The sequence below is a fragment of the Gouania willdenowi genome, chromosome 9, assembly GCF_900634775.1.
Source record: "Gouania willdenowi chromosome 9, fGouWil2.1, whole genome shotgun sequence".
Taxonomy (NCBI): Eukaryota; Metazoa; Chordata; class Actinopteri; order Blenniiformes; family Gobiesocidae; genus Gouania; species Gouania willdenowi.
Genome location: NC_041052.1, coordinates 20,614,546 through 20,637,205, shown reverse-complemented (window position 1 = coordinate 20,637,205; position 22,660 = coordinate 20,614,546). Strand labels below are relative to the sequence as shown.

General features: G+C 40.8%; 1 protein-coding gene across 3 annotated transcripts; it reads left to right on the top strand.

Moving 5' to 3' along the window:
* The first annotated feature begins 211 nt into the window (after nt 1-211).
* On the top strand, nt 212-22,054 carry lzts1 (leucine zipper, putative tumor suppressor 1). 3 transcript variants are annotated; one of them, XM_028458392.1, is made up of 10 exons: nt 212-282; nt 372-454; nt 11,793-12,127; nt 12,228-12,356; nt 15,500-15,659; nt 15,757-16,148; nt 16,230-16,403; nt 16,544-16,675; nt 20,602-20,796; nt 21,035-22,054. In XM_028458392.1, exons 3-10 carry the CDS (start codon nt 11,897-11,899, stop codon nt 21,581-21,583), a joined length of 1,962 nt encoding a protein of 653 aa, XP_028314193.1. In that variant the 5' UTR covers nt 212-282; nt 372-454; nt 11,793-11,896; the 3' UTR covers nt 21,584-22,054. The 3 variants fall into 3 exon arrangements, with proteins under 3 accessions (XP_028314193.1, XP_028314192.1, XP_028314194.1); XM_028458391.1 differs by having other exon boundaries at nt 220-454; XM_028458393.1 differs by lacking the exons at nt 212-282; nt 372-454 and adding an exon at nt 9,357-9,499.
* The last annotated feature ends 606 nt before the right edge of the window (nt 22,055-22,660 follow it).

Below are 22,660 nucleotides of genomic sequence, written 5' to 3'. Positions count from 1 at the left end.
AAAGGTGCAAATACGCAGCATGATGAGACTTAAAAAGTCAAGTAAAATTAGATCCATTTAAGTTGTGCACAGAAAATAATGAGGTGGACAGGGCATGCAAGCCAAGGAAGGGAGGATAATACAGAGTGGTGGATGTGAGAGTGGGTGGGAGTGAAAGAGGGAGGCAACAAGAACACAGTTTGAAGAAAGGGAGGAGAAAAATAGAGAGAGGGAGTTTATGGAGGAATGTGACAGTGTAACTGTATTGGACACACAGATTGTATCATACCAGGAGTTGAAGAGGTTAGAAGTAGAGAGCCTCAGGGATCTTCAGTAACTACTACAGACACTTCTCAATTTTACTTGCCTCTAATCATCTGTGTTCTCCTCAGAGATCTTTCAGCGCCAGCTTTTTGGAGGAAAAAGGAGCAGCACCAACGTTTTTTGTGACCGAGTACCAACAAATATAATGAAGGTAAGTTACCTCTCGAGAAGTGAGGCTGCTTGGATGTGAAATTGTTCTAAAGTTGGTCTGAGCTTATAGTTTAAAACTTTAAACAGATGCAACGCTGCATGAGGGGTTCTCAGTGTGGGATTTAACTCAATTATGTTTTTTAATGGGAAACAAAATGCAAACAAGCTTTCAAGTGAATTACGGGACTTGTTCACATACTTGGGTATTCAATGTCAACCAGAATCACTCAGTGTGAAACCTGTCCAAGAATTCTTTTATACCTTTATTATGCAAACTACCTTTCAAACCAAAAGCATCTCTGTTTGGTGCCAGCACTGAAACTTGGCCTTTTTTTTGCAGAAAACCACCTATCATGTCCTTTTCTCTTAGCACAGTCATCAACAGACAAACTACTGCTTTGGGAAGTATAAAATAATAGGGACTCCATGGGGCTCCACCTAAACAATACTCTGTACACAGCAATTTGTGGAAATGAATGGTATTCAGCACAAAACTGGTTGTTAAAATGACTTCAAAGTCCGTCCAATGAAATGTTTTACCTCCTGACTCTGAAAATTGGTTACTCTCGTGCTGGTAGATATTCTTTTTGTGCATGGTGTCTTTGTGGAGAGAAACATCAATGCCGTACACATCATTCCTAGTTTCGGTGGTGTCACACACCTGTGTGAAGTAATGTATGTGTTCAGACCTGTCGGGATCAGAAGCTGCACTCCCCTGTAATGGTGACATAGTGAATGCTAATATGTTGGGCACCTGTCTGGGCCTGTTCACCTTTGTTCAGTGCTCCAACTTCTCATACAAAGAAACCCAGGGAAAAATTAGGATCTAAACAACATGAATGATGTAAATTATCTGTCCTTAAACAGTAAAACTGTTGCTCTGTTTCTGTTTGAAAGGCAGAAATCCCCTTATTTTTCCTGCATTTCATTGTGTGGATTAATGCTTGATTCTATATCTGCACAGTGTGACAATCATTCAGAGCTGTCATGATACACTAAAGAGGAAGCTTCCTAAAATAACTGTCCCAGATACCCAAATACAGCATCCTCTCATGAATGAACGCTCTGTCAGGAAAGTGTATCATCTCTTTGAGTCCCAGCTCACAAGGATGCTGCAAAGCATTCTCTTTTCCAGTAATGATTTCATCTCTCTTTACTGTGGCACGGCAGCAACCACTTGCGTCAAATACGAGACCATTGCAGTTTTCTTCAATGAACAGTTTAGCATTACAAGGTCAGAGGGCTTTTATTTTGGAGCCGAGCGCAGGTATCGCCTGCAGCACATATTTCCAGCTGCTTTTGCGCTGATATGAACCGCTTAAAGTGAGCTCATCGTGTCTTTTCTTACTCCCACATTACAACATCCATCCACACACAGACACTCGCGCACACACACAGCCACAGCAGATTAGGAGGGTGGGAGGATGGTTAAGCTCAAGAATGACAACCTTATCACAGGCGCTTCAGCTCGCGGGGTCAATGGGCCTTGGTGCCAGGATAGGCCTCATTCTTTTCCTTGTACCTAGTAATGTCATCCCATTGCGATTCTATATCAAAGGCACACTTTCAGGACAAAGTGACTTTGAAAAAAGTCCCAATGTCAGTAAAATCATTCTCAGGCCCGGAAAAAAACCAAATGACCCATTTCTCGTTTGAGAAAACTATTTTATGAGACAGCGCTGTAAAAGGCTGTCATCATAATAACAGCAAAAACAAAGACCACAACTTTTTTAAAAAGGACACAAACCTTTTCTGACATCAGTGTAATGAGTTATCAATTTGACTTCTCCATTCTGACAACAAGCACAAACACTTCACAGAAAGATTAGTTATTGTACAAATAAATCTAACACCACTGCAAAGCCATTATCACAGTCCATCAAACCTAAATTTGATAATAACAAGGCTGCCATATCTGGAATAAATGACAGTTTGTTCAAAACAAGTAATAAATAGTAGAAAAGTATATATTGGTGGTAAATGGATAAGCAATAATTCAAAACATCGAAACATACTTCACCAAAATGCATTTTCACTGGCTTTCACTGGCTGTTTTTATAGTGGAATAAAAGCTGGAGAAGTAAATACTTCATGACCGGGGAGCTGGCCAGAAATCTTTTTTTTTTTTTCTAGCAGAAGACACATACTACTTTTAAAAACCTCTCTTGGACAGAATCCAGGGAACTGCAAATACACCAGAAAAGATGCAGACACACACTGTAGATTACAAATCAATTGTGTAGTTAATGCGGCTGTGGTTACAAAATATCACAGAACATCTCCAATATTTAATTTCAAGACTCTTTAAAACCATGAACATCAATTATCATCCCTGTCACTGCGTTAAAAGATCCCATTTAGACTTCAAGTTTACATTTTGTTCAATAGTCCAACTGCTTAGACTATGCAAATGATTGCACTACAGAAGCTGGCCAGCAATACGAATGCAGTAAGCAAGCCAGACAACCTCCTTATCTACTAAAACCCAGAGTGGTCGATTGTTCGCTTGACATAATGTCTCATTTAGATCCACATTATTGCATTTAAAATGAATTTAATTACAATTACAATGCTGTATATTAAAAAAAAAAATAGGGAAACGAAACTCAGATGTCAGTATTAAGAAATGCTTACTCATGATTGAGCTTCTCTGCAACTATTTAGGCATGGTTGACTGTGTGCTGGACAACACTGCAATAGTCAGGGTATTATGCAATGCCAGTTCCACAGAATATAAGTCTCTCACTCATGCATACTCTGTCTCTCTTTGTTTGTGTCTCTCTGTTTCTTACTGCGCGCCTGGTGCTACGTCTCCTTTACTTCTCGAATGGTAATAAGTGTCTGGTACTCTGAACTTCATCATTCAAGCCCCTATCCATGCTCCATCTCCTTTACAATGCACTACAAGGATTAGCCAATTAGCTGCTATTTGACGCCATTGTGTGTGTGTGTGCGCGCGTGTGGACAATAGATGTGTGTGAGCAGAAAAAGTGAAAGATAGATAACTGTCTCGATCCTGCACTTCATCCTCAGTTGACATTCTGCTCTGGACCACATTACTCATCTCGACAAATCAACCTATGAGTGAGACAGGATGGGGAATTTTGTGTGTGTGTGTGTGTGTGTGTGTGTGTGTGTGTGTGTGTGTGTGTGTGTGTGTGTGTGTGTGTGTGTGTGTGTGTGTGTGTGTGTGTGTGTGTGTGTGTGTGTGTGTGTGTGTGTGTGTGTGTGTGTGTGTGTGTGTGTGTGTGTGTGTGTGTGCGCGCGCGAGAGTGGGGCCCCCGACAGAACCGGCTGCAGAGGATGACAGAGAAAACACTTCTGAATTGCTTCTCAGTATTTCAGCTGACCGGTCCATCATTCTCTGCTGTCAGTGTGGGCAGTTTCTTCAGTCTGTCTCTGTACTTTTACAGTTGGATTATCACTGTCACCTGTAGAGCATCAGGAGAGTCTGTGTCATTAGCTGTCAACCATTTGTTATGTGGGAACCATTTATCTGATGAGTTACACCACCCTGTGAATAATCATAGTAGCCTTTAGTACTTTAAAGCTGGGCTACTCAAATAGTTTTCTTTAATTAAAAAAAAGATTCCTATTAGCATCATATAGTATATCATAAAACTAATCATTTGTGAAAAATCGTACGGCTGTGTGCTGTCTGCTCCTTATAATTAAGTATTTTAGTTAATAAAACCCGGGAAAACAAAATGTCGGCGGTCACCCCCTCCAGCTCCAATCACAGGATGTAGAGAAAGGAGGGGTGAGCAGAGCCCACAAAGGAGCCTCCTCATTGGCTGCCGCAATATATAGTGAAGCGCGTGCACGGTGTAAATTTTTTTTCAGTCTTGGACTAACTTTGGACGCGCAAGTGCCTGTTTTCCTTCTAGACAGGTCATCTAATGTTCACGTGCACGTTGAGTTCTTGTGCGCAATTTCCTGCTCTTCCAGAGAGCAGGAGACTGAGAAAGATTATCAGAGTAGGGGGCAGGATTTACGGTTCAAATTCAGCCACGCCCCTCCGTCATGGTTCAAGAATCAGGTCGTGTAGTTTTAATGCAGCAAAGCAGACACCGGGGTTGGATTCAATTACGTTTTTCAATTACAATTACATCTTTAATTATCCATGTTCATTTGCAACTCAATTTTGATTACGGTGACTGGCATTTTTCCCGATTACAATTGAAATTACAACTATTATTTCCCCTCTGAAAGTCAAATACAATTATATTCTTAATAATTGAAGTTCAATTACATTTAATCCTTTAATAAATAAGCTCATAAAACGTAACCGTCCTCTTGTTAGCTTTCTGTTAGCATCTTTTATGATAACAGGTCAGTTTTGACCTCTGTCCTAAATCAACTGTAAAATACACTAAAACATTATCATCTAATTTGTTTTTCATCTCTTGGATACTTTGTTACGCTTCCTAATCAATGAAAATGTTGGTATTAATATTTTTGGTGTGAGCGTCTGAGCCTTTTTACGTCTGTATACTTCTAGATTTATATATTTTTAAAATTGTAAAATGATCCGGAAAACTTGATATGAAACATTTTTATTTTATTTTAGCTACGTATGTGTAAGCCATAGAACTGCAACATGGTTCCTCGGTTTTGCGTACAAGTAATTTGTTCCTGTGCAATTACAATTCTAATTTACCCCAACCCTGGCAGAAATGATTCATCCTTTTTCTTTGCAAACTTTGAGGAAACTAAAACTTGTGAGGTTCACATCTGATACGCCCACATGTGGAAAAGCCAACTAGGATGTGTTCAAAAAGCTTCTATAAACTTTAACACTGCGGAAAGTTGGCTTCCCATATTTTTGACAATTTAAAAGAAATTAGTTTATCAATTTATTCAAATATTAAAAAAAACCTTAGGATCACATATTGGGAGTCAATTTTGTAGTTTTTTGGTCGGGAATTTGCTGTATCTGACAACATAATCATGTCCAGAATCTGGACAATCTGTGTTGGCACAAAGAAACTCAAGCTTATAGTCTCTGGATTTTTCTACCACAACTGAAACTTCTCCCAGCATTTCAGTTTCCTCCCACTACCAAATCATGTTTAGTTCAGTGGCTCATGGGATGGAATGTGTGTATGTCTGTGATTGTTTCTCTTCTTCTTTATTAGCTTTTTGGTAGAATGGTAAACCAGTCGCTGGTGGATATAGCGGTGCCTATAGGTTTGTGAAACGAAGAGATTTCAGTTCAAATCCCCAGACCATTATGATAGTTAAAGGTGCAGTCTGCAACTCTTATAAAAGTGACTTTTTGTCATATTTGCTAAAGCTGTCACTATGTAAGGACAGTTTTACATGAAACTAGTAGTTTGTGTGAAAAAAACAGACTCATTGCTGCTCCTGCAGCCTTTGACAGATTGCCAGAATGCACCGTGACCGAGCAAAAAGAACCAATCAGAGCCAGGATTGTGTTTGATGGGCTGTCTGACAGCTGTTGCACACAGTCCCCGCCCCTTTCCCGGAGCGAGAGTGCCGTCTTTTTTACAGTGTATGGTGTGGAGGAGTAGAAGATGGAATTGGTGACTTTTGAAAGGTTATTATTGCTGCTTGATTTACATTATGTTTGATTTGTAATTGTTATACTAGAACTACGTGGTGCATGTGTTGTTCATGTGCGCACTGCAGCCTCCGTGTGGCTGCTGTAAGTGACACTGTGTTGCTGCTGCTGCTAGGTTGGTGTACTGTGTTCACATTGAGAGGGAGAAGCGCTGCAGTAATATGCTTTTAACAGAACATGTTATATTACTGTGATGTTGCTGTCGGGCTAACGTTAGCTTGTTAGCTCCTCTGTGGGAGGGACTTTGGAAAGTTTGGAGGCGGGACAAGAGAGCAGCGGGGAGGGAGGGGGAGAGAGGGATCTGAGAGTTGCGGACTGCACCTTTAAGTGCAGTCACAAACACGTAAACACTTTGAGGCCAAATGAAGCCCAAAAGCACACAGATGCTTGGGCAGGTCATTACACTTCTTGTGTCTGGAATATATTTCTTCACTTTTGTGAGCAAGAAATGTCACATTGTTCATTTTGCTTTATTACTATGATACAGGAAACTGGTAATATTATATACAAATCAAACACCTTGTACAAATCAAACACTTTACTTTGTTGTACAAAAGTTCATGAAGGTTAATACTGCTGTTATACATCTGTCCTATCAAATGATGGTGAATGTGCTTTATCAGTAACCTTTCAGTTATTGAGATATTTCCCTTGAATTAAGTTTCCATAATCATTAGAATAAATGAAGAGTTCTATAAATTATGAGGTAAAAAATAACTAGAGTTTTCTAAGAGGGAAGGCTCGAACTGTGACCTCAGATAAAAAGTTATGAGATCAAGATTTTTTTTGAATGGGCTTAAGAATTCACACAAGGACAAAGGACAATAAGCTGCTCCAGACTGACCTAAAAAAACAGACTTTGGACGAGATAGATTGCGCTTGCATCTGTTAGAAATTACCATAAAGACAGTGAGAATTAAAGTGATGCCATCTGGCATGGTGTGGTGGCAGAAGTAGGCGTGACAAGTGGGGAGAGTCGTACAGTCATTGTGAGACAGGTATAAATCCTGGACCTGTATTAAACACTGGGGCATTCACTTACTGTGTGTGTGTGTGTGTGTGTGTGTGTGTGTGTGTGTGTGTGTGTGTGTGTGTGTGTGTGTGTGTGTGTGTGTGTGTGTGTGTGTGTGTGTGTGTGTGTGTGTGTGTGTGTGTGTGTGTGTGTGTGTGTGTGTGTGTGTGTGTGTGTGTGTGTGTGTGTTGGGGCAGGTCAGCTGGGGCTCAAGAGGTGGGATAACACCCACAGTCATACACCCACACCTACATGCACGCGCACACACACACACACACACACACACACACAACCCCCTGCCTACAAGTACTCCCACACACAATAAGCATGTGCCTAACACTCTTTTGTGCAGACACAATAACGTGGAGCCAACCAGATATAAGATTAAATACATTCACGTGTGCGCACACACACACACACACACACACACACATTTCCCCATCACCCCACCCAAATTAAAAGTCCTAAATCATGCTGTGCACCCCTAAAGCTGTGAGGTCAGATCATTTTGTTCTGGTTTTTATTTTTTTTTTCTGAAATCTTTACAAATCACTTTTAGATTTGCATCAGATTGAGAAGTATATATGACCATTGGAAACACCAGAATCAACAGTTAGATCAGCAATGGACATCTTGTATCACAATAGTGGGCACAAAAATGTGATTGTCCAATGACCCGAGGGCCATCAAAATTCATGTCAGCATTTCGAATAATAACCAATTCAATATTTTATACAGGAAAAAACAAGGGTTTTATATGTTCCTGTAATTTTTGTAATCTTTATTAATGATCTGAATGGGGTTTTGTTGTTGATGTTTTGTGCATTTATGTAGATTTTTCTCTCATTTTCTGTGCTTTTTTCTTTTGTTGTTGGTTTGAGTGTGATAAGTTCACTTTTGTATTTTTTTCATAAATTTCTATGTTTTTCTGTTATTTGTGTGTTCTCGTAGTGTTTTTGTGTGTTTTGGTTGTAATATTGTCGATTTTGTTGTTGTTTTTGTTGTCATTTTGTGTATTTTTGTTGTGCTCTTTTGTGAAATTGTGTGTTTTTGGAGCAATTTTGTGGCCGCATGTGGCCCCCGGGCCACCAGTTGCCCGAGTCAGAGTTAGATAGATGGGCTTTGGGGTTGTAGAGAGTAACTTGCTGTAAGGCAAAGTGGACTTGGCTTCAGAGGGATAAATATTTCCTATTTCCACCGATTAAGTCTAATATTATAAAGGTTTATCATAAAATTGAATTATGAAGATGGTTTTATAGGTTTAGCAGAGGGATGTGATATGACTTTGGTCTATCATCCTGAAAAATCATAGTAAAGGTTCACTGTTCTGTGCAGTTTATTACTTTAGATCTTTTCATTGATTTTCAGATGATGTTATCAGTAAATCACTGTGCCCCCTCCTTAGATGTATGGTAAAATACTCCCTCGTTTCACATAAAAAGAAAACCTATGGTTACTTGTGACAAAAATGGGGTGTGAGATTTACACTTTTTTGTCAACAGCAGAGCAATGCCTTTTATTTTCCTTTGTAATTTGCTTACTGCAGCACTGTGTGTTTTTTAGAGTCTTGGTGTGCGGTTGCAGTTGATTTACCGATAAAGATGTTTTGTCCAAGCAGATGTAGAGCGTCCTGGGCTCTACAAAAACAGAGTGAAAGTGTGTGGTAATTTGTGTGGACATGTAGAGGAAGAATGGCTCTGTGAGTGTGAGGCCATACAAAGGGCACAAAGCCAGAAAGGTGGTAAATCGCTGAAAAAACTAAAGCTCTCCAACACTCATATTGTGAACAGTCATTTATTTAACGCTCAAATATGGTCCTGGGATGTTTGGGGGGAATATATCAAGGGGGTCCACACAAAGAGGGCACACTTCAACAGACAAAGGGTGAAAAGATAGTGGGTGAGCGTCTTTTTTTCCTTATTTAGATGAAGAGTTGTTTGTTCAGGGTGGGTGCAGGGCAGGAGGGATGGAGAGAAAGGGGAATGGCAGAAGTGAGAGGGAGAGGGAGATGAATGGCTATTACACAGTTAGTCGATGAACAAACGGGGGAGGTCGTGGGGGTGGGGGGGTTAGGGGGTGGGAATGGGGGGGGGGGGTGCATGGTCCTTTGTGAAAACTGGGAGTTAATCACTTGAGCGGCACACGCCAGTTCTGTGGGAGCACATGTTGTACACCATCTCCCCCGAGACGAGTGGGAGGAGGTATCAAACACACACACACACACACAAATTTACATGTCAGTTATAATGCAAAGCTTTGTACGGGGCCAATAAGACAGCAGAAGGACACTCCCCTCCTCGGAACATTTAGCAGACTCGATGTGATAGCGTTTACTTTGGTTCTTCCAATGCTGTGGGGTACACACACGTCTGCCTGCTCAGTTTCTTCAGAATTGGATAAATGACTCCGCAAGGGCCTTACAAGAGATGGATGCCCAGTTTGACTCGTCAGTAAGTAAAATCTATTGTTTCATTAACATCAGTCCCATGTCAGTGGAGGATGCTGATATCTGAGAGTGATGATGAAGGTTGGAGGTAAGACTGAGCAGAAAGAGTCCAGGTGGAAGGAGCAGGGGCAACCAGTCAGTGTTTTTAAATCCCTGTGGCACTGAGTAAAACTTAATATTTTGAACTATAGGAAAAAGCTTTAAACGTAAATTGTCAAGCAATTCACCAAAATAATGACCAGAATTCAAAAGTTTTGTTTCAACTTTTGCTTTAAACTCCCCCAGACGTCACTAAAACATTCTTTTTTTCATGTTCTCTCATGCTGTCTGTGTCTGAAATTAATGTTTGAGGATTATAATTGAAGAATCAAAGTGTTTCATATTTTAGTTGGACGAACATATTTTATTCTCCTTGGCGTTTCTTTTCAAAGTCTGTAACTTCTCAGAAACGGGACAATAGGTGCTTTGTGTTTCACCACAATCTCTACAATGTAACCTCTCATGATGAATCTACATCAATCTGAAGCGTGACATACAGCAGGCAGATCCGTCAATGCTTCATTTCACTAGCCATTAAAAGATGCTTAAATGCTGGGGACCAGGTGGTTCAAGCAGGGAACGGCCAATATGGAGCTCCACTAAAAGTCACCAGTGAAGCAACTTTTCCCCTGTGGGTCACAGATCATGACAGTAACATCTGGGGTCTGGTTGTCTTTGAGAGGAGGTGGGGCTACAGCGTCACTGGCAGTGAATAATGTAGCTGTAAAGACTGCAAAGATAAATGCCAAGGTTTCATGAGCCAGAGTCAGCTCTGAAAATATATCCTTATATTTCTGTGTGGGCTGTCACAATTGTATAATATATACGACATGAGCACGAAAACTGGTTGGCCTTGTGGTGTTATAGCTGCCAGCTAAGAACAGGAAATGCAGTGAGGAGCCTAATTGTTAGTTCATTTAGAGGATGGGCATCCAACGTGGTGTTTGTCAAGCTCAACGGCCAAGCCATAAATCTAGACACACAAAGCCAGGCAGAATGCCAAGGTGGACCATTACACTTTCTTTCTTAGCAGTGAACACACCTGGTTTAAAACTACACCCACCCCACACAGGTGTAGATTTAACCAATATTGCTAAAAAATAAATAAATAACAAACTATCACAAGAATGGTTTTAAAGGTTGAAATATTGTCCCTGCTTTTGTTCTCTTGGGCTGTTAATCCTGATCATACAAAGTACATCTCCTTTGTTGGATTTCTCTTCTCAAGGAGTCACACAATACCAAGGATTAACCGTTAACCACAGACAGTCTGTAGGTAGTAAAATATGGGTTGGGTGATGTAAATAGTGGTAATTATTACTTGGTGTTTAAGATTGTTTTTGTTAAGCAGATCATTGCTATCATCCATGGACAATCTTATACTACATTTAGTAGGAATTGTGTGCTGCATGTGTTGCCAAACCAAGTAAAATTCCAGACATGTACTTTAATTTTGTCTGATCTCACAACCCCCAAAAATTATGATCAGTTAACTGGAATACCCAAATGGTATGGCAGGGATTGTGTGAAACAAAACATGAAATGAATCTGGACAACATTGAAACTCCTCATGCTACGCTTGCGTTTGAACTCAGGATTCAAGGAAAAAGAACTAAAAACCTCCACCAAGCACCAAATATCCTTTTTTGGCAGATAATGGCAGTTATTTGTATCATTCCCACTTTAATAACTAATTAAGTTCAAATGTACTCTCTGGGCACTCCAATTTCTTTGAAAAATTGCAAAAAAAAATCCGTAATCCAGATCTGACCCAGATGAAACTCAATGGGTTAATTGAAGAACTACCCCAACATAAATGAGTCAAATTTCATAAAGATCAGTCAATTACAAACTGAAAGTTTAGCCAATGATGAGACAATAGGGATTTTTTTTGTTTTTGTTTTTGAAACTGATCCAGATTCAATATATTGATTGTTTATCAAAATGTGTTAGGTTCGATGTAATCCTGCTAACAGACAAATAAATAAATGCTGGTGAAAATAGGTAATATAAAAGTTCTTTGAGAATAATCTAAATAAAGTCATGATTAAGATACCGATTATGTAACTCCTAACAGTAGTCCATACATTAACATAATGGCAGTGTTTATACATAATGGAAATACAAACCATTTTATCTACAAACAGTGAAACTTACTCACAATCAGTTTACAAGGGTAATATGCTCAGTACATCTTTATATAAAGACAATATATTTATTGTTTTAGTCTGCTCATCTTGCCACCCCTTTTCCAACAGATGAAACCACTCACAGAACTCCTTTGGGGTCATGAAACATCTCTTCGCCTCACTTCTATGTAACTGGACCATCTGGAGTACTTCAGCTCTATGCTTGCAGCATCATGGGTAGTGTCAGCAGTGTTATCAATGGCAACAACCTCACCAGCAAGCACTGCAAAAACACCGAACATAGGTTAAAGGAGGGAATGGCAAACCATGGAAAAAGCGGAGGTTGCAGTCTTGATGGATTACTGAAGTGCAGTTTCACTCAATGCTCTTCATCCTCCGCTAATCCCTCTAAAGGTCTTTCCCATTCCCGGTCAGGAAGAAGTGAAGATTTTTTTTACATTAAGGTACGATTAAATGTATTAAGTTGTGTAAGTTAACCGTAAAATGACATTATCCTGCCTGACATGCAGATTTAGAACCAACGTTATATTGTTTGTTACAAAGGTCAGCCAGAAGCCGAGGTCAATGTACCCCAGAGAACGGTCAACGGAGGAACTGGTCAGCAGAGATGAAGAATCCGATTGGAGAATACAACCTAAACTGATGCTTATGCCAGGAAATATGTCTGAAAGGGTGAGTCTGGATCCATCCATCCATTTATCCAACATTCATATTTACATATTTCTTACCAATCAGGTTGTTATCATCATATCATCATCTGTGATCTTTTTGATCATGGGTAATAAAGTCATATCACTAAAGCAGGGGTGTCAAACTAATTTTTTCTCAGGGGCCAACTATGGAGCAGTTGGATCTCACATGGGACAAAGATCAATTTTAACATTATCATGCATGTATGTAAGTCCCCGACAATATCATAGGATATTTTGTGACAATTTCTTGTTTTGTGAGAAAGTTCTTTCAACAATTTGTGACTGCAGTTGTATGATATACGCATAGAAAAATAACGAGTCGCTGCAAATATTGTTGATTTTCATTGATTTTATGAATTTGGAAGGACTGATATACTGTATATGCTACTGAAGTATTTGTTAATTTCAGGGATATCCACAAGCGCAGGTGGCGGGTGGAATCGCCTACCACTCTCTTTCTGGCCGCCTTCTACTCTTAAACATGTTCATAAATTATTCTATACCCCTTTCGGTTGGTAATTTTTAAAATCCATGAAAGATTGAAGTTTTCTAACCTGGCAAGAGCCAGATTGATGTGTAGCCCTCCCTCTAACTCGAGTTATCCACATCAATCTGGGTCTGTCTGGTGAATCCTTTAGGAACCAGGAAGGAACATGAACAGAATGCTTGAAGCTGATTGGGCGAAGCGCTTGTCCACCATGATTGGTTTTAGCCAATCACACGGTATCAAATGGCGATGTCGTCATCGGCATGCGCCGCAGAGACGCTGCTACAACAACAACAAGAACATTCTGCTGGTGAAAACTTTCTTTTGGGATAGTAATGCTGCGGTCATTATGGTGTTGAGTGACTTTTGCCATTTTTGCAACACGAGAATGCGAGTTAGGGCATATTAACCATTCTCCTGCGTCAACATCTTTCTAATTTGATTCAGATCTATGCTAATTCTGGTAACCCAGCTAGTCCTTCTCCCCGCAACTGTGCATGCGTCAGTTTTGCTTTGGCACTTCTGCCGTCGTCACACCTGGATATCCCGCCCTAAACCACAACACTGCCTCATGATTGGTTCGAACCGTTTAGGTTCGGATTCGAAAGGCAAAGGCGGGAACAGTACAAGATGGATTCTGGTGTTTGTGAACACCAGGAGAATCCAGGCAACATGGCGGCCAACACGGAGAAGACGTTTGGAACTGCGCTCTGCTCTGTTTGAAAAGACCTAGATATATTGTTGTAACCACAACAAGAAGAGGCTTTAAAACCATAAGTCTGTACCGTACTACAAGCTGTTTTCATCTGCTGGCTCCGTTTAAGGAAAAAAATTACGCTTGTTGCGCTATTATGGCCAGGTCCGCTCATCATTTGATTGGTTACTCTGTGCGTGTTTGTCCCGCCCTACTCAGCCACCAGAGCTCAAACGCCTGTTTAACGGATGGATACCAGGCTACCAAGCAGCAGCTTTACACGCCTCTCCCATCAGCCATCATTAGCATAAACCCGACCCTGCTGCTGAATCACACCAAATCTCCACGGCCTCTAGCGGGTGCAATTCTTTGTCATCATTATCATGGATACCAGATTTCAACTTGTAAATGCATCATGCAAACAAAAATAGGTGAGAAAATACATCATGCTAAGAAAAGTGCTACAAAATTGACAGAAGAAAAGTCACAATTGCACTAATACAATGCACCAAAAGCCACCATGTAGCATCATTTTTGCAAAAAACAGCTGTGATTTCCTCCTAGTTGTGATTTCTCACCGCAGGTTTTAGCTATAATTTACATAACAATGAATGTTTTCTGTCATTTTTCCTTTTAAAATGCCAGATTTGGCCCCCGAGCCTTGAGTTTGACACACTTCCAGTAAAGTATCAATAATTTAAAGGGCAAACAGTTAAGCTACATGGAGTGTAATACGGGGGTGCAAAAGACTGATTACCTGTTATATTATCCAGATAGTGACAACAATATGAGTCAAATGCTGATATTTGTACAAAAAGATATCACCCATTGATTTATTTTCTCTCCAATTCTACACACTCAAAACAATGTGGCTCCACTTTACCTAAATGGATCAGTTGCTATGGTTATGCTCAAAACTATTAAGGAGTCAGTCAGTGTAACTATAAAGGACTTTGACAACCTCTTGGCTAACTGAAGGATAAAACATTCACAGCAGGTAGTTTCAGAGGTAGCAGCTTTTCCTCTGAACCTGCGTTGAACCTTTCTCGGTTATTAATCACCCCCTCCTAGATTAATGACCTAAATATGCCCCTTTCTTCACAGAGAAATGTGCTTTTTTGCCGAGAATATGTAGGCAAACTGCGTCCTCTTCAATAGACCTTTATTCCTTAGGGGTGGAGTTGGAAGGAGGATGCAGAGGATGTGGAAGAGAAGAGGAGGGAGAGATCATGGGTCAGGGTGGTTGAGGGATAGAGAGAAAATGTAAAAAAAAAAGGTTGTTTTTTTTTTTTTAAGAAGAAGAGAAAGAAAGAAAAAAGCAGAAGGGGAAAGAAAAAATCCTCCCAGCCATGAAGTCAGTGGAAAGGAATGCTGAGCTCACAAACTTTACCTCTTACACATCAGCAATAGCCTATATTATTAACATCAGAGAGAAGGGCTATTCATCTCTGCTGCGACAGCCCACCAATGAGAGTTGTGGGATGCGCAGAAGAGTGGATGCGGGGGCAATGCTTGTGGCATTCCTGGACAGTAAAGAAGGGTCTTGTGAGGTAGCCTACAACTTCAGCTCTGCTCAGGTTTCTCATTTATGACACTGTTGGGATTTGTATTTGCAGCTACATTTTCAAACTGAAAGTCTAAAGAGAAGCGATTGTGCACACATCAGTGCCTCTCTTTCTAATGTGATGAGATGAGACGCAACAGGGGGAAAAAAATCAATCCTTTTCATGTGCGCAAACTTTCAGCATGTGACAATATTTATCTCCGTGAAAGCCAGTCATGATTTACTGAAATTGTAAGTCATCTTCATCTCGCTGCCCTCTCTGTAGTCTATACTCTGGAAGGCTGCATCACGCAGTGCTGTCAGCTAAGACGAGCCATTAAATATAAAAACAAAAACAGGGAAGAGCACCCCTGACTGTGTGTCATCTCACTCTTTCAGACCTCTGCTGAGAAGTCATCGGTGCATTCCACTGCTTTCAAGCCTTTGAATGCCACGAGGACGTCCTCCTCAGAGAAGAGCCACCATAGCCTGGACCACATCCTCTGTCCTCCGAGGACGGCACGCGGCACCAATACTAAGCAGAAACAAGACACTTTAGGTTTCAAACTATTCTACTCGTATATTGCTGTTTTAGCATTTTTGATTGTCAAAAGGAATGACACATTTCAATCACTGTCATATTTTTTTCTTCAAAGGGACTTGCTCCGACTCAGGGCGCAACTCTATGTCGAGCCTGCCCACCCACAGCACCAGCGGCAGTCTAACTGCTTCCACAGGCCCTGTCAGTAACTGTGATGGGAGCTTGGCTCACGCAGATAGCCTCAGCAAGGGATCGCGTCCCAATTTCCCTCCATGGGTCAACGTGAACGGTGGTGACCTTGACTGTAGCTACAGAGCTGCTTTAAACAACAGTGTCTCAGCATCAAAGGCTAATGAGGATACTGCCTTCCTGCTTTCTGCAGAAGAGCCCGGCCATGTTTCTAAAAGTGCAGGTGGGATTCGGTCCCCCATTACCACTGATGAGTCACTGATTGAGCATTTGGAACAAAGGCTTTTGGAGAGAGAAACTGAAATGCAGGGAGTACAGGTACTGAACTGTCAAAGGAAAAACAGGTAATGATGAAGACAATTATTAGAGAGAATGACAAGTGCTTTCTCTTTGGAACAGGTCAGTTTTGAGGAGAAGGAAGCGGGAGGCTGCCAACCTTTTATGGAAAGACAAAAGCATTGTGCTAAAGACATGGAAGGGCTGAAACAGCAAAGCTCCACCAAGCTACAGCAAGCGTCACAAATGGCATCAAAAACCCATCAAGCACTCCAGCTGCAAGTCAGCCAACTCCAGGTCAGCCTATTCAACCCATTCGCATTCAACTCGCATCTCTATTTTGTATTTTAACAGGAAATCCATATGAGATTCGCTTCTTGTACACTTGAGTAAATAACTGAAAGGAGAAAAAAAAAAACATATTTTTTTCTTTGCAGGCGGAGAAGGTAAAGCTTCAGGAAGATATTTCAAAAATCAGTCGTGAGAAAGACCTTATTGAGTCCAGACTGAAGGCTTGTGAGACCCAAAGCACGCTGCTCTGTCCAACACTCGAAGAAACTCAGTGGGAGGTGAGTCATGAGCCATACGTGTGACTTCATATAAAAAATGCACCCAAAGGCTCATAAAACAATGTTATGGTTTTATGTTCCAACCGCCCTGAAGTGTGATTGATTAATTTTTTCCATAATCAGAACTAAGGGTTCTCATTTTGCACTTAGAAATGTTTTACGCGCACACGCACACACATCACAGCTTCCTTGACAGTGGGTTTATAAATGAAGAAATTGATTTATTTGCTTTAAGAAAACTGTCATTCAAGTAAATAGCTACCTCTGTGGTGACCTTGAATGAGAATCAGTGCTAGTATTTAGCTTGTTTTGCTCGATTTCTCAACGTTTGGCTCCGTCTCATTACACTGACTGATAAAGTGTGTCGTTGCAAACACAGATATCTGTCAGTTGGAGAAACAGGGAGCATTGGACATAAATCACCAATGTGAAAATGTTGGTTACACTGCTATATTTATTCAAGTAAAATTAGAAATGTCTATTTTATTGCCACTACTTTTTGAAAGGCATAATTAACTTGCTACCTAAATGCAGACCTCTCCGGTATACACGGTGGTACCAAAATGATTGAGACAATAAAAAAATTAATTAAATGAAGATAAATAACTTTTTAAAATCTTTATGAACAAACTGCAATAAAGTAACGTATCCCCAGCTCTTCACAGGGGTCTAATAAACGTTTTTTGTTAACTCCACCAAGGAGATATTATTTTCACCGACTTGTTTATTTGTTTGTTAAATCAATGGATTTTGACAAAATTGTAACAAAAGCCTTATGCCATGGAAGATCCCATTGAATTTAGGAGGGGATCCAGATAAATATACTGATTCTCTTTCAAAAAAATAAAAAGTGAAAAGTTCTCCCATCAAAAAATCCACTATCTCTCATTATTGACGGAATTTCAAAAATTCATATCTCAGTTCGTAATTTACTGATCTTTATGAAATTTCACTCTTAGTTATGTCGGGTTGGTTCCTCACTCAACAGGTTTCATCTGGATCGGATCCGGACAGCACGTTTCATTGTGATTTTTCCAACAAAAGAAAAAGGAGGTGCCCTTACATTTAGACCTATGGTATCATTATTACTGGGGATTGAAATTTCTTACAAGCCTTCAAAGCAGTGTTTTTCAACCTTGGGGTCGTGAATCCATGTCGGGTAGCCTGGAATTAGGTTGCCTTAAATGTCCGGTAACTGATTACCGAGCTCCACTTCCTTACTGATTAAAATCATAGTTTAGTTTTTGTTTATTATTATTGTTAGTTATTTAATTGTTATACTTTACCACATACAATCACAAACAAAAGTATTCTATACATTCTCGAATAAAACACAGTATAAAAATATCACATCTTTTATGCACTAACCCTGGATCAATTGTATTTGCAACATAGTATAACAAACGTGATCAAAAATTAATTCTTGAGAAAAAATGTCACTTGGGTCGTCACAAATTTGCAATATAAAAATGGGGTCATGACCCAAAAAAAGGTTGGGAACCACTGCACTGCATTGAAGTGTGAATGATTATCATGGTACCATGATCAGGATCACTGATCCAGTTAACTGTAAGTATCCAGCAAAGTTGGAGCTCGGCGTTGAAGGTTTGTGCTCACTGAGTTCTCTTGTGTGACAAATTAAATCAAACAATATAAAATATGCCCAAATTGCATTGCCAGGATTGCAACTGCCCAAATTAGTATTCATACTGTTCATTTAAGAGATGACTCAAAGGGTAAGTACACCCTGCCTTCTGCTGAGCTGCCACTAGGAAGGAAATTAAAAAAAAGCCTTATATATGGGCGTGTTTTACTGCTGTAGCAGTAAAACACGCCCACCTATTTTCAGTAACCGCCTCCTCCCCTCCGTCCCTGCACACACAGAATCAAAAGGATGAGGATGGGTGATGTTTCCGAGTGGTACTGAATACTGAACTCTGTCAATCCAACCTACGCGCTACAGTGTGCAAGGAGGCGGGTTTTATAGGAGAGGCGGGGCCAACAGTTAAAGTGATGACGCAGGGTTTTCAAGAGCTTCCCGTTCAACCAATAGCAAAATTCAGTTGTAATAGACGGCGTTCAACCCTTAGTGGCCAGTATACTGGACATTTTAATGGAGTTTTTTGCAGAAAAATCAGGATGCTGTGTGTAACTTTCAAGTCTGGAGACATCGGTGAGTATAAACATACCTGATATGAGCTCCAGAAATCCATCAGAGCTGCCAAGACAATAACACGAGAGGTATGTATAGGTCTGATGCTACTTAACCTGTGGTCCAAGATACTGTTCTGCCAGATAATCTCAACCAATTTTATACTAGATTTGACCAGCACAATACAGACATTCCCCTCAAAGCCCCCAGTGACCCAGGAGAGACCGCACTGCAGGTGACACCCACACAGGTACCCACGCAAGGCCGAGGAACCTGGCCACGTGGCACCAAGAGTCCTGAAGACCTGCGCAGAGCAGCTGGCAGAGGTGTACACAGACATCTTCAACACATCCCTCTCACAGGAAACAGTCCCTCTCACCTTTAAGTCCTCTGTGATAGTGCCAGTCCCCAAGAAACCAAATACAACAACACTGAACGACCTGAGACCAGTGGCACTAACATTAGCCGCAATTAAATGTCTGGAAAAGCTGGTTTAAATCACATCAACTCCATGATTCATGCTGCTGTGGACCCCTATCAGTTTGCCTATTGTTCAAATGACGATGCTGTGGCGCTGGCACTTCACTCCACCCTCCAACACCTGGACAACACTAACACCTATGCTCGCCTTTTTTTTTTCCTGGACTACAGCTCTGCCTTCAATACGATCAGGCCTCTGAAGCTGACTGCTAAACTGGCTGACCTGGGAGTTCCAACTCCCACCCATAACTGGATCCTGGACTTGCTCACGGACAGACCATAGGTGGTAAGGATTGGAAAAAAGGTCTCTGCAGAGCTCACAATTAGCACGGGAACCCTGCAGGGCTACGGAGAAGACAATGACCTTGTTCTTAACATAGAAAAAACAAAAGAACTCATTGTGGATTACAGGACGAGAGCCCCCCCTCTGCAGTCACTAACTATCGGTGGGATTGAGGTGGAGCGGACTGACAGCCGCAAGTTCCTTGGCCTTCATGTATCTGAGAACCTCAGCTGGGCAAAAAACACTGGTGCTACAGTGAAAAGAGCTCAGCAGAGGCTGTACTTTAAATAAAGGTCAACCCCTGATCGAGGCCTACAGAGGTCTCGTTGAGAGCATCCTCACCAGCGGTATCACAGTGTGGTATGAGAACTCCATGGCGGCTGAGAAGAAGAAGCTGCAGCGGGTTGTCAAAACAGTAGAGTGGGTCATTGGCTCTGATCCCCCCTCCATGGACGCCATTTTCACACAGCGCAGCAGGAGAAAAGCACAGAGCATTTTAAAAAACAAGCATCACCCAGCCCGTGCTCTGTTCCAGTGGGCGGAGTCAGGTTAAAACCTGAGAGATTGCATCAGCACTCACAGGGCCCACTTCCACAACAGCTTTTTTCCAGCTACTGTCAGGCTCGTGGCACAGGACATTAAAAAGGGCAGATACCACAGTACTCTTTCATTGAGAAATTAATCCCCATGCTGGACAATTTTACCTATGTGCAATATGTAAATTAAACTTAGGTTATATGTATTTATTTATATTTTTGTTGAGTATACTTATTTTCCTTTCCTTGTTTGCACCTGTACTTATACTGTCTTGGCTGATTTGTTGTTCTTTGTATTTTTTAATTTAATCTGACTCTGGGACATGCACAGTAATTCCATTGTGCCTGTTCTTTTTTAGAATGTGCATATGGCAATAAACTTTATTCTTTTCTATTCTATTCAGTATATTCAGCAGAAAAAAGATGGTTTGGGGTGTACTTACTCTTTAAGCTTCCTTTGTCTGTCCTGGTGTAGGTGTGCCAGAAGACAGGAGAAATCTCATTGTTGAAGCAGCAGCTAAGGGACTGCCAAGCGGATGTTGGCCACAAGCTAAACGAGATAGTCAACCTCAGGACATCTTTGAGGGAAAACGCAGCAAAAATGGAAATGCTGGAAAAACAGAATAAAGACCAGGAGGAGAGACTCCACTCTTGTACCATTGAGGTTGAGGTGAGGCTGTTTTTATTGATTTCACAATGAAGTTGAAATAAGAACCCCTTATGAAAAAATAGCCCTTACCAAATGCTGATAAGAAGTTTCAACTTCAGAGCTGTAACCTCTGCAGACAAAGTCAATGAAACTTTATAGTGAGGCAGTTTGACGTTGCATAAATAGAGCCGATTGTGTTTCTCCATATTAATTCTGCTAATTGCTGTCTATGTCTGGGTACTTTTCTGTTGTTGTTCAGGTGTGCCAGAATGAACTTCAGCGCAAAAGAAATGAAGCTGATTTTCTGCGAGAGAAAGTCAGCAAACTGGAGAAGGACTTGGTGGAAATAAAAGAGGATCTTGTCACAGCCAAGGAACAGAGACTGCACAACAATTTGCAACAGGGGGCTCATTCCCAGACTCAGACCTTGGAAGGAATAAACCCGGGATCAGACTGTGTAGAACAAAGCCAGAGGGAAAAAACCAAGGAGCACATTTCCACAGAATTTCTTCAAAATGAAGTGGAGACACTGAGGCAGCAGCTCCGGGAAGGGAAGAGTGCTCAAGAGAAACTGGCCAGCAGCTTTGAACACGAGCGGCAAACGTGGAACAAGGAGAAAGACAGGGTGATCAAGTACCAGAAACAGCTCCAGATCAACTATCTGCAGATGCACAAGAAAAACCAGGACCTGGATAGGATCCTGAAGGAGCTGACAGCGGAACTGGAGAGCCGAACAAAGCTGGGCATGGACATCCCCTACAGCTCGGGGTTACAAACTTATGATGATGTAATTGCCACAGAGATTTGAAGGAAGCAGGCTTTCAAAGTGATTAAGATGCTAAATTGTTTTACACCAGAGCTAATTGTCATGCTCACATGCAACATCCCAAAAATCAAAGCTGCAACACGAGTTGGTTTTATACAAGGAATATTTAATTAAATGTGCATAAATCTACTTAACTTTGCGTCCAGACCATAAAAACTATATTTGATGTCGACACATTTTTTTAAGCAATACTTTATTTATTGAACAAACTCTTTAATCATTTGTTTTGCTTTGACCCTGGCGTTTGAATCATGGTTTATGTGACACACACACACTGCCCAATAAAACACAGTGAGCATGTTTGCTGTTTTACCATCTGTCTATTCCAGCATGACCCAATGGCAGTGATGTATCATCTATTATGAGCGTAGGTCACTAAAACCAAAATCACTTACTCATCCCTGTCTCTGAACGTCCCCCACTGCTTGTCTTCACTGGATTTGAGCAATTTCAGCCAAGTTCTATGTTCAAATTTTGATGGAACATTTTTTTAAAGAAAAGGACTGCTACCAAATCACGGTGTCGTTAATTTACTTTTATTCAGTTACCTTAAAGACTGATCGATAACGATTCATACCCTTTACAGGCTGCCTGTCCATTATTCACACAAGTAGCCTTCACTGTCGCAACTTTAGCCATTTCGGAGCCTTGATTTCAAGATTCTAATTTGTAGACTGTGAAGACAGGTTCCTACCTCACTATTATACACAAAGACTGTGGTTTTATTATTGGGTTTTAAAGAGAACAGTGCCAACATAATCATGTCATTCATCATGTGGGGCAGTGTTTTGTCAATAGGGGTGTTCTGATGCAACTTTTTTCAAAATTCCAATAAAAAAAACAATCTTCCAACCTTGTGCGTTGGCCAATACCAAAATTGATCTGATTAGATATTAGCACAAATCAATTTTATTATTTTGTGGTGCGGAATGTTAGAAATATTTAAACAAGTGATATTATTGAGACAGAGAACAAGTCTGCAACAGTAGGTGTGAGAAAAGTGACCCATTTATTAGAGGTCCTGTAGCGGACTGCTTGGATCTGAGTGCTTATATTGGA

Excerpts from the sequence above, each read along its gene's own strand:
- lzts1 (XM_028458392.1), top strand. The coding sequence starts at position 11,897 with ATGGGTAGTGTCAGCAGTGTTATCAATGGCAACAACCTCACCAGCAAG. Across the intron at positions 16,149-16,229 it reads CTGAAATGCAGGGAGTACAG|GTCAGTTTTGAGGAGAAGGA; the intron begins GTACTGAACTGT and ends TCTTTGGAACAG. Across the intron at positions 20,797-21,034 it reads CTTGTACCATTGAGGTTGAG|GTGTGCCAGAATGAACTTCA; the intron begins GTGAGGCTGTTT and ends GTTGTTGTTCAG.